At 34.4% G+C, this 10,993-nt stretch overlaps 2 protein-coding genes across 2 annotated transcripts; one reads left to right on the top strand and one right to left on the bottom strand.

Moving 5' to 3' along the window:
• The first annotated feature begins 233 nt into the window (after positions 1 to 233).
• LOC116136258 (probable LRR receptor-like serine/threonine-protein kinase At1g53440) lies at positions 234 to 2,263 on the top strand. The gene is made up of 8 exons (XM_031421980.1): positions 234 to 350; positions 416 to 614; positions 719 to 841; positions 930 to 1,045; positions 1,133 to 1,334; positions 1,452 to 1,692; positions 1,773 to 1,923; positions 2,019 to 2,263. Exons 2-8 carry the CDS (start codon positions 452 to 454, stop codon positions 2,223 to 2,225), a joined length of 1,203 nt encoding a protein of 400 aa, XP_031277840.1. The 5' UTR covers positions 234 to 350; positions 416 to 451; the 3' UTR covers positions 2,226 to 2,263.
• Positions 2,264 to 8,303: 6,040 nt separating this feature from the next.
• Positions 8,304 to 10,629, bottom strand: LOC116136281 (probable nucleoredoxin 1). The gene is made up of 4 exons (XM_031421997.1): positions 10,510 to 10,629; positions 9,767 to 10,246; positions 9,175 to 9,654; positions 8,304 to 8,981 (listed from the first exon to the last, which is right to left on the bottom strand). Exons 1-4 carry the CDS (start codon positions 10,612 to 10,614, stop codon positions 8,319 to 8,321), a joined length of 1,728 nt encoding a protein of 575 aa, XP_031277857.1. The 5' UTR covers positions 10,615 to 10,629; the 3' UTR covers positions 8,304 to 8,318.
• Positions 10,630 to 10,993: the final 364 nt, after the last annotated feature.

The following is a 10,993-nucleotide window of genomic DNA, read 5'->3' as shown; positions in this document are numbered from 1 at the left end:
ATGCTGGTGGCGAGCGAATAAACTCTGGAAAAAACGTCTTTGATGAAGATAATTCCACACTGTTAACTACTTTGTATGAAAATTCAAAAAAGCCCTGGGCTTATAGTTGTTTGGGAGAGTTCTTATCGTCAACGGATTCCACAAATTACATACAAAACATTACATGTGGAGTTTCTGTTCGTGATCAGTTATATGTTAAAGCTCGTCTTTGCCCTCAATCTCTAACATATTATGGTTTCTGCTTACACAATGGCCTTTACACTGTGAATCTTCACTTCGCCGAAACTGTATTTGCAAAAGATGAAGACTACAGCAGTTTAGGGAAGCGAGTTTTTGATATATATATTCAGGTAATGCTTTAACTCATTATGCTAATTTTCAGTTTTGCCATCTACTAAGGAATTCTCCATTACAGGGGGAGCGACTACGAAGAGATTTCAACATAAAAAAAATGACTGGCAATACTCCAAATATGGAGTGGATTGAAAATTTTACAGATGTTTATGTTCATGATAATCTACTGGAGATTCGCTTATTCTGGGCTGGAAAAGGATCTATTTATTATCCGCTTGATCTGAATGGACCTCTCATATCAGCTATTTCGGTCAATCGAAGTACAAAATTTCACACTTGCCCTTCTGTTTAATTTTGTTCAAATTCCCATTTTTACGACTATGCTGACAGTATGGTTCTTGTTGCAATCAACTATTGTATTCAGAAATCAAACCATTACCGATAGTATGGATTGTGGTTGCTTCTGTATTAGCTGCACTTCTTCTATTGGTTCTTGTTTTGGCTTTGATGTGGAGAATGGGATATCTGGGAGACAGAGAGTTGCGTGGTAATATGCAATAAATTTAAATGACTCTAATTTAAATTCTTTTGTTAAGATAATTTTAGTTATGCTTTTACTTTTTTAATCTGTGTAGTGACAAAGGTGGTACTCCGAGGCCAGTCTTACACTATAAAACAAGTGAAAGATGCTACTGGAAATTTCAGCCCAACGAATAAGATTGGCAATGGGCGTTTTGGGATGATATACAAGGTTATACTTTACATATTGTTTTATGTTGGGATGAATAATTCATACATTTGGGCACTTTATTTATTACTAGTCTTTGTTTTGCATAAGGCTCAACTGCCAGATCAGACGGTAGCTGTGACCAAGCTTTCTTTTGAATCAAACAAGGATCAAATAGGAACCGAAGTCTATGCCTTGAAACAGTTAAAGCATGACAATCTTGTCGAATTGTTGGATGTCTATTCCAAAAAAGATCTACACTTGCTGATTTATGAATATATGGAAAAAGGCTCACTTAAACAAGTATTGTTTGGTAAATTTTGATTTCATTTTCTTTAATCACTTTGGAACATACAATTATATCTTTATATATATCTCCATGTTATTATCCTTCTTTAAATTAACAACATTAATGTTATGAATTGTGCAGATGAGTCGGATTCTAAAGTGATACTTGATTGGCCAAAGAGAGTTAGCATATGTCTTGGAATAGCAAGGGGGCTGAAGTATCTACATCAAGATCATACAAGTGGTAAAGTTGTTCACAGAAATGTTAAAACAAGTAATATTTTACTTGATGGAAATCTTAACCCTAAGGTTTCGAACTTTGGACTGGCAAAGATTTATGACGAAGAAAATCCATACCAGTTCATCAAAGAAATAGGAACAGTGTAAGAATCGTTTGTCATTTCTTTGAGTCAAATGAACAAGTTATTTATGCTATTTGTATGATTACTTGTTATTGTTTCAGGGTATATATGGCACCAGAGTGTGCAACACGGAAAGCCATAACAGACAAAGCTGATGTTTATAGTTATGGAGTACTTTTGCTTGAAATAGTTAGTGGAAAGAGTAATTCAAAGACCGAAGAAAACCAAGGGAACGATTATCTTTTAAATAAGGTGAGGGAAATAGACCAAATTTTATGCAGAGCCAAGCAGCTCAGTTTTCTGATCCCATTGTACATTTAAAGGCTTACACTGTTGCAATTATGCAGGCTTGTGTTTTAAACTCAGAGCAAATGCTTTTGAACTTGGTGGATACAAATCTGTCTGGAGATTATGATAAAAAGCAAGCTCTTAAAATGTTGGATATGGCTATACAGTGCATTAATCTGTCACCTACTCTCAGGCCTACAATGCTCGAAATTGTGAGTGAGCTTGAGCAAATTTCTAATGTCAACGCTCCCTCTCCCTCAGCTTGATTTTTAAGCAGTTTGGTTTTATCAAAATGATTTATGGAATAGGCTCCCTACATTTGTCCTTGTGTTTTTTTTTTTTTTTTTTTTTTTTTTTTTTTTTTTTTTTTTTTTTTTTTTTTTTTTTTTTTTTTTTTTTGGTTCATGTTATCATTTCTTTTATTTTCTTCTGGTTTCTCTGTTTTCTTAAAGAAGTTTCACAGAAGTCATATCATTCTGCGGAACCTCAAATTAAAGTGATAATAGTGAGTGTTATATTTCTCGTAAGAAGTTCCACAGATTTGGTGTTTTTAAGTTCCTTTGCATGCCAGTCAAAGCTGAAGTGCAATTTGTCACATCCAATCACAAATGCTAACACAAAGATCTAACAAGATGTACACAAATTTAAACTGATAGCTAAAAAGAATTGTGTCAATGATATTTAAATGAATATTGATAGGTGGGCTAATCTCACCCTATGATTCGTTTTTCAACCTAAGAAGAAATGCTGAAGGGCTAAAAATTGGCTACATAGTTCAGAGGTTCTCTATATGAGACAATGTTGCCTTTCGTAAGTACGTATTAACTTGAACATATATCCTTAATAATTTAGTAATGATCTCATACAATTATTTGATTTAAATAGTTTGATCAAATAGAGTCTAGATCTAGGAGATCCCAATCATAGGATGCTCTTGAAGTCTATCCCTTTTGATTAATTACGTGATCAGAGCTTATTGGTGAGAACAAAAAAAGAAAAGAGAAAAGCAGTACCCCACTTAGAAAGCATATTGGCCTCACTTATTTGATAATTATAATTTGTTAATTAGGACACATGAGGCTTTAAACGAAGAAAACAAAATGCCATTTTTCTTCTCTCTAATATAAAAAATTTAAGTTCGCATGCAGCTTTACCTTTGATGTCATATATTTTTTAGGTCGCATTTCACTTCTTTATAAGTTTTAATATTCATAAATTGTATGAACAAGTAATAGTGAGCTTGAATTTTCAAAAGAGGAAAAGGGTACTTCTTGCTGACTCATTCATTTTTACCTTATTACACTACTACTTTACGTGAGAACAAAGCTGAAAGCACCACTATAACTTCTTTAATTTAAATTTTCATGAAAAAGAAAAGAGGCGAATTAAATATAATTGTGTAAAGGGAAAACGGAGAGAATAAAGCATTCTTGCATTGCTACGATGGTGTTAGTCTTGTGTGTGCATATATATACATTGAAAAATTAGATGAACAGAAATAAGGGAGCTATAATTTTCAGCACAAAGACAAATCAGCTTCTTTATTTGACCACAATTGCGAAAGAACAATTTATCGTCATTTGGATGTGGAAACACATAATGTTACCTGCAACCTTAGTCTTCATGCCTTCATCCCTCTAAATCCCGGATTAACGTTGACCCATTTTGACTATTGAAACCAATTTTATCTTTAAAATTTGTTAAGAGTTAATTTAACCCCCCTGATTAATAGAAAAGAAAACCCTAAAGTTTTTGAAATAATAAAAACCCTTCTACAAGTATTAATATAAATGGTACGATGATAATTTGATAAACATTCATTTAACCCATTTCAAAAATCTCCTGAGATTTTTGTTATTATATTAAACATCATTGGTTATAGTTTTAACTCAACTTTTAATAAAAGAATAATCAATTTTTTTAAAGAGGATTCATCAACCTCTTTGAACACTTGAACATAAATACTTTTAACAATTTAGCAAAGATATGACACATTGAACTGATTTAAATAATTTATCTTTATCTGAGACATATGTAAGTGGTTCATATACACATGTAATTAGCTTATTTGGTGTATTAGAAAATTCGTTTAGCTTTATAGTGATCCCAAGAAAGCTTGGTGAAAACTTTCCTAAAATGACTAAACATGAAAAGTACTTCCCTTTGCACTGGTGTGCAAATTTCTTTGTATTCGTCTTCAACAATGCATTTTAGTTTAAGCCTAAATACACCTCTAAAAGTTCTCTGTATATTCTTTGAGATATCTTTTGTTTTCAATTAAGTTTCATATGCTTTGGTAGGCTTACAAATATTGTTGTTAAACTTCGTTTATTTGAGTATGTTTGGAACGTAAGTTTCCATTGGTGATGCTTGATGAGATTTCAAGATATTGGAGCCAAAGTACGTTTTCGGTGTTGATCCTTGAGAGAAGCTCAAGGTTGTCTAGGAGGTCTCTTAGCATGAAGCTTGTTGTGGTAGTTCGAAGTTTAACCAAAGTGTGAAGTTTGAAGTGGTGTGAAATCAGGGAATATTCTTGCAATTGATGCTTAGCATTGGCTTTGTAACTGAATTATAAGTGTTTATTATAGTAGATTAGCTTTATTTGGACTTAGTCCCATGGATATAGGCAGGTTGCCGAATCATATAAAAAGTTTATAATAAATTTAGGCCTTTTTGACTACTTTTTTTGAGTCCCTTGGATTGGCCTAGATAAGAAATTATACACTATTTTTATTTTTGTAATATATTAAAAAAAAAAAAAAAATTTAGACCTTTTATGGCCTTATTTTTTGGGGGCCCTAGGCACCTGCCTACCCCTTGGGCTGGCCCTGGTGGGAAGAGTAATTCAAAGAATGAAGAGAACGAGTATCTGCTAAATAAGGCAAGGGAAATTGACAAATCATTATACTTCTTTAACAGAGTCAAGCAGTGTATATTTAAGGGCTAAAACTGTCGCAATATTGCAGGCTTGTGGGTTACATTCAGAGGAAATGCTTTCAGACATGGTGGATACAAATTTGTCTGGTGGCTACGACAAATACCAAGCTGTTAGAATCTTGGATTTGGCCATAAAAGTGCATTAATCTGACACCAACTCTGAGGCCTACAATGTCTGACATTTTGAGTGAACTTGAGCAGATTTCTAATCTCAATACTGCCTCTTCCTCAGCTTGCGTACTTTTTCCATTGCTTTTCATCATCTTTTCTCTTTCTTTTTTATGGTTTCCTCTGTTTTCTGATTGTTTTCATTTTGCTCAACTGGAGAAGCTTGTTTCTTTCAGACGATTCATTGTTTATAAATGCTGGTGGCGAGCGAATAAAATTTGATCAAAATGACTTTGATCAAGATAATTCTACACTGTTAACTACTTTGTATGAAAATTCAACAAAGCACTGGGCTTATAGTTGTTTTGGAGACTTCTTATGGTCGCCCGATTCCACAAATTACATACAGAACGTTAAACCTGGTGAAGCTTATGTTCCCGAGATATATTTTAAAGCTCGTGTTTGCCCTCAATCTCTTAACATATTATGGTTTCTGCTTACACAATGGCAATTACAATGTGAAACTTCACTTTCAAAGATAAAAAAGAACACTGGGAATACTCCAAATATGGAGCGGATTGACAATTTCAAAGATATTTATGTTCATGATAATCTACTGGAGATCCGTTTTTTTGGGCCGGAAAGAGATCTATTTATGATCCGCTTGATCTGAATGGACCTCTCATATCAGCTATTTCTGTCACTCGAAGTACAAATTTTCACACTTGCCCTTCTGTTTAATCTTGTTCAAATTCCCATTTTTATGACTATGCTGACAGTATGGTTCTTGTTGCAATCTACTATTGTATTCAGATATCAAACCATTACCGATAGCATGGATTGTGGTTGCTTCTGTATTAACTGGACTTCTTCTATTGGTTCTTGTATTGGCTTTTTATGTGGAGAATGGGATATCTGGGAGACGCAGAGCTGCGTGGTAATGTGCAATAAATTCAAATGACTAATTTAAATTCTTTTGTTAAGATAATTTTAGTTATGCTTTTATTTTTTGAATCTGTGTAGTGACAAAGGTGGAACTCCGAGGCAAGTCTTACACTATTAAACAAGTGAAAGATGCTACTCGAAATTTCAGCCCTAAGAATAAGATTGGCAAAGGGCGTTTTGGGTTGATATACAAGGTTATACTTTAATTATGTTGGGATGAATGTTTAGTATGTAAATAATTTTTACATTTGGGCACTTTATTTATTACTAGTCTTTGTTTTGTACAAGGCTCAACTATCAGATCAGACGATAGCTGTGCAGAAGCTTTCTTTTCAATCAGAAATTAATCAGATAGGAACTGAAGTCTATGCTTTGAAACAGTTAAGCATGACAATCTTGTCAAATTGTTGGATGTCTATTCCAAAAATGATCTGCACTTGCTGATTTATGAATATATGGAAAAAGGCTCACTTAAACGAGTATTGTTTGGTAAGTTTTCTTTTAGTCATAAGTTCGATTAACAACATTCATGTTACTTTCTAGTTTGATTTCATTTTCTTTAATCATTTTGGCACATAAATTTTATTTTTATCTTCCTATCACTTTGAGGTTAAGTTTGTGCGAAAATTAACAACATAAATGTTGTGAATTATGCAGATGAGTTGAATTCTAAAGTGATACTTGATTGGCCAAAAAGAGTTAACATATGCCTTGGAATAGCAAGGGGTCTGAAGTATCTGCATCAAAGATCATGCAAGAGGTAAAGTTGTTCACATAAATGTTAAAGTAAGTAATATTCTACTTGATGGAAATCTTAACCCTAAGGTTTTTGGACTTTGGACTGGCAAAACTTTATGACGAGGAAAATCCATACAACTTCATTGAAGAAATAGGAACAGGTTAAGATTCATCTGTCAAATATTTTGAATCAAACGAACAAGTTATTTGTGTTATTTGTGAGATTTTTTGTTATTGTTTCAGAGTAAATATGGCACCTGAGTATGCAATACGAAAAGCTATAACAGACAAAGTTGATGTTTATAGTTATGGAGTATCTGCTTGAAATAGTTAGTGGAAAGAGTAATTCAAAGAGCGAAGAAAACCAAGGGAACGATTATCTTTTAAATAAGGTGAGGGAAATAGACCAAATTTTATGCAGATCCCAAGCAGTTGAGTTTTCAGATTCCGTTGTACATTTAACGGCCTTACACTCTCGCAATTGTGCATGTGTTTTACATTCAGAGCAAATGCTTTTGAACTTCGTGGATACAAATCTGTCTGGAGATTATGATAAAAAGCAAGCTCTTAAAATGTTGGATTTGGCTATAAAATGCATTAATCTGTCACCTTCTCTGAGGCCTACAGTGTTCGAAATTGTGAGTGAGCTTGAGCAAATTTCTAATGTCAACGCTTCCTCTCCCTCAGCTTGATTTGGTTTCTGGAATAGGCTTTTTTTTTTTTTTTTTTTTTTTTTTTTTTTTTGAGGTTCATGTTATCATTTCTTTTATTTTCTTCTGGTTCCTCTGTTTTCTGATAGTTTTCATGTCACTCTGTTAAAGAAGTTCAGCTAAACATTGGGGTAATCTTCTAATTGAAAGCCATTAATTCAAGGAAGACTTGATCCAATTTCCAATTGTTAACTGTTATTACTTGCGAGTAAGTCTAAATACCGTGTTATAATATGAAACTCTGGATCTGTGGCTAATATATCTCCATTATTTAGTCCCAATTGTCCAGTTCCCACTCCCCACCCTCCACAGCCATCATTTTTGGATATGGGTCAATCTCCAGATCCACTCTCTTTTCACTGTACCAAACCATAACCCAAGTAAAAACAAAGTAAGAAATTTATCTGAAACCAAACAGAACTCTTTTAATTGGTTTTGCTGATTTGATTTACTGAATACTAATGTGAACATTTTACCTCGCACATCGAATTGTTGATTACCTTTTATAAGAAATTGTTCATTCGATTCAAATGTATTGAAACTTTTACCATACAGAGCCAGAGGCTTCACGAAATTCGCTTTAATAATTCTAAGTTGGACATCATTTACTTATTAAGTCATTCACTAGAGTTACGATTGAATAAAAACAAATCTTTGCGCAGGGTTTCTGATGAATCATAAACTTAGTACAACTTGATAATTCAGTTTATATGATTACGATTTGATACCAGGAGAAAATACATCAAGCTTTAACACAAGCTGATAGCCATATAGATATATATATATATATATAACAACGATGTACTTATCATGAAGTTTATTAATGGACATACATCACTCTTTAATAAAAAGACATACACAACAAAGAGAATCCATGGGCAAAAAGACCCATATACTTGTCAGCACAAAAAGACAAATATCTCAAGCCCTGTGACAGACATCCCCATCACAGATCCATCCTTCTTTGCTGGGTTTTTCTTCCTTGGCATCATCATCTTTGGTTTCTTTATCCTCTTCCAAAGCACACTTGGGATGGAGATCGAAGTCACACTCTTCACAGTAGAATGACCACATATGTCCTTCTTCATCACATCCATCGCAGTTATAAATAGTACGACGAGTCCGCACAAGCTCATGCTCATGGAGTGCATGCTTCACCTTCTCAGGCCACCCCTTTGCAATCTCCTCATATTTTGCTTCAATATTCTTCAAATGCTCTTCAGCAAAAGGATAAGCATCGGCTCCATGGACTGAAATCAAATTCCTGGCTTCTTTTGTGACAGTTCGGCCAGTTGGTCCAAGAGCAACTAGCATAGGAATGCCATAGACCTTGAATTTCCTACTCAGAGATGCCTTCCTTGGATCACCAAAGGGAAGCGCTAGCCATGGCATTCCTGAAAAAAATTCATCAAAGGAAGCTTGGTCCCTGTCACTAGATATAAAAATCACTTCAAATGGTTCATTCTTTGCCTTGATTTTGTGGTATGCTTCTGTGAGTTTTGGCAAAAATGCACGGCAGGGAGGGCACCAATGTGCCGAAAAGTACAGGAGAATGGTCTTCCCAACTAAATCAGACAGTGGGATCTGAAACAGGAGATAGAAGTCATCATATGTAAAGAGGTCGAAACTAGCTTGCATTGCTAAGTAGAACATGATTACAACAGTAAGATCTCACTGATGAGGAACATGCATGATCACATCAATTGGAACAAAAGTGTAATAAGGCTAATAGGCTATTAAAGAAGTAGTAGCACTAAATAACTCAAAAGTATCATACCTTGCTTCCATCTTTCCCGATGACAAAATCTCGATCCCCAGAAACCAGAACTGACTCCAGGGTTTGAGCTGCTTCTTTTGCTTTTTCTATTTCAGCAAGTTCTGCAAACTTTTCTGGGGTGAAAGGGAATGCCTCAACTCCATGTTCTTCAACAGCTTCGGCAACATTGGAATTGAGAGTTTTCCCATCTGGGCCAATGATCACTAGAGTAGGAAGGGTGGAGAGCTCAAAGTACCGAGCCAGCTTCTGGCAGCTCTTATCATTGAAGGGCAATGCTAGCCAAGGCACGCTACCTAAGCTCTCCTTGAAAGATTCCTCGTTGTCATCGAGTGATATCAACACAATCTCAAAGTTTTCCCTGTTTTCTTTCAGCTTCTCATAGACCTTGATCAGCTGTGGAGTAAATTCAGCACAGTACTTGTTTAATTGCAACGAAAAGTACAGACCAACTGTCTTCCCTTCAAGTTCCGAGACAGGTATCTTGTATACAAATTAAGACTAAATTCAGATTAGATGAGGAACAACACATTTCAAAAAGATGATATGAGCTTTAAAATTTTCACAAGAAATTATCATTGTCATCAAAAGTTACCTTTTTTCCATCAGATGAAACTACATAATCACGTGATTTGGTGACCAAGATAGATTTTAAGGACTGTTCCCTTTTGGCTCTTTCTTCTTCCTCTTTCATTTCCTTGATCTTTTCTTCAGTAAAAGGGTACCCTTCCACTCCATACTCTCGAATGATCTCCACTCCACTATCAGTCAAAACTTTCCCATTTTCATCAAGAATCACCAGGTAAGGGATCCCCCTAACCTTGAACAACTCGTCCAAGCCATCACGTGTCTCCGAGTCAGAGAATGGGATTGCAAGCCAAGGCATCTTTGAGAAGTAGCCCTTGAATGCCTCATCATCCTTATCAGCCGAAACAAAAACCACCTCAAAATCACCCTTTGATGAGATTTCATTGTACACCTCCACTAAAACAGGCGTAAATCGCTTACACGGACCACACCATGATGCTGAGAAATACAACCCAACCTTCTTTCCCTTCAAGCTCTCAATTTTAACCTGTAAAATCAAAATTCTTTTGAAAATATATATGTATATATATATATTCCCTTGTCAATCACACTCCTAAAAAAAACAATAATCAATTACTAAATCAATAAAAACTTCCAATACTTAAAACTTGAAAACTTAAAGCCCCTTATTCATCACCGATGCTAATTAAACTACTCATGTTTGATAAAATCAACTGAAAATCTAATAAGAAAGTAGAACCATATATTTACTTCCAGAAGCAAAAGTGAAAGAATTAAAGATATCATTACCTGTTCACCGTCGTTGCGAATAAGAAAGTCTCTCTCTGAAGAAGAAAGGATGTTGTGAATATCGTGAGAAACTGTTTGGGTATCAGTAGTTTGAGCGTCAGCCATGGCTACTTGTAGTGTTGTTTGTTTTAAACTAGTGAGTTCTGTTATTGATTGTGTTTAGTAAGATTAAAGGGAAGAGAAAATTTATAGCAGAGCCGGTCAAGTCGTCGAGAACGACAAAATTAATAATGGTGATATTAATCTTAGCTGTAAAGCTTGACTATAAGCATAAACCTGACGTGTATACCATTACCTCATGCTTTACGTTATCTATTCTGCCTTTTTTTAATTTTGTTGGATAAAATTATATTCTTATGAAAAACATTTTTCAGATTTTTATATTTATTTTATTTAATTATTGTTTTGTTTATTTTATTTATAATCACATAAAGCAAAAAGATTTTTTTTTTTTTGGTCAAATTTTATTTATTAGATAACAGAT

The sequence above is a fragment of the Pistacia vera genome, unplaced genomic scaffold, assembly GCF_008641045.1.
Source record: "Pistacia vera cultivar Batoury unplaced genomic scaffold, PisVer_v2 Contig310, whole genome shotgun sequence".
Classification (NCBI taxonomy): Eukaryota; Viridiplantae; Streptophyta; class Magnoliopsida; order Sapindales; family Anacardiaceae; genus Pistacia; species Pistacia vera.
This window is presented reverse-complemented; position numbering and strand designations above follow the sequence as displayed.

Bases quoted from the DNA above. Each gene is read 5' to 3' on its own strand.
- LOC116136258 (XM_031421980.1), top strand. From the start codon at position 452: ATGACTGGCAATACTCCAAATATGGAGTGGATTGAAAATTTTACAGAT. The intron at 615-718 runs GTACAAAATTTC...TATTGTATTCAG, and splicing joins AGCTATTTCGGTCAATCGAA to AAATCAAACCATTACCGATA. The intron at 1,693-1,772 runs GTAAGAATCGTT...TTATTGTTTCAG, and splicing joins ATCAAAGAAATAGGAACAGT to GGTATATATGGCACCAGAGT.
- LOC116136281 (XM_031421997.1), bottom strand. From the start codon at position 10,614: ATGGCTGACGCTCAAACTACTGATACCCAAACAGTTTCTCACGATATT. The intron at 10,247-10,509 runs GTAATGATATCT...TTGATTTTACAG, and splicing joins TTCGCAACGACGGTGAACAG to GTTAAAATTGAGAGCTTGAA. The intron at 9,655-9,766 runs GTAACTTTTGAT...TTTGTATACAAG, and splicing joins TTTCATCTGATGGAAAAAAG to ATACCTGTCTCGGAACTTGA.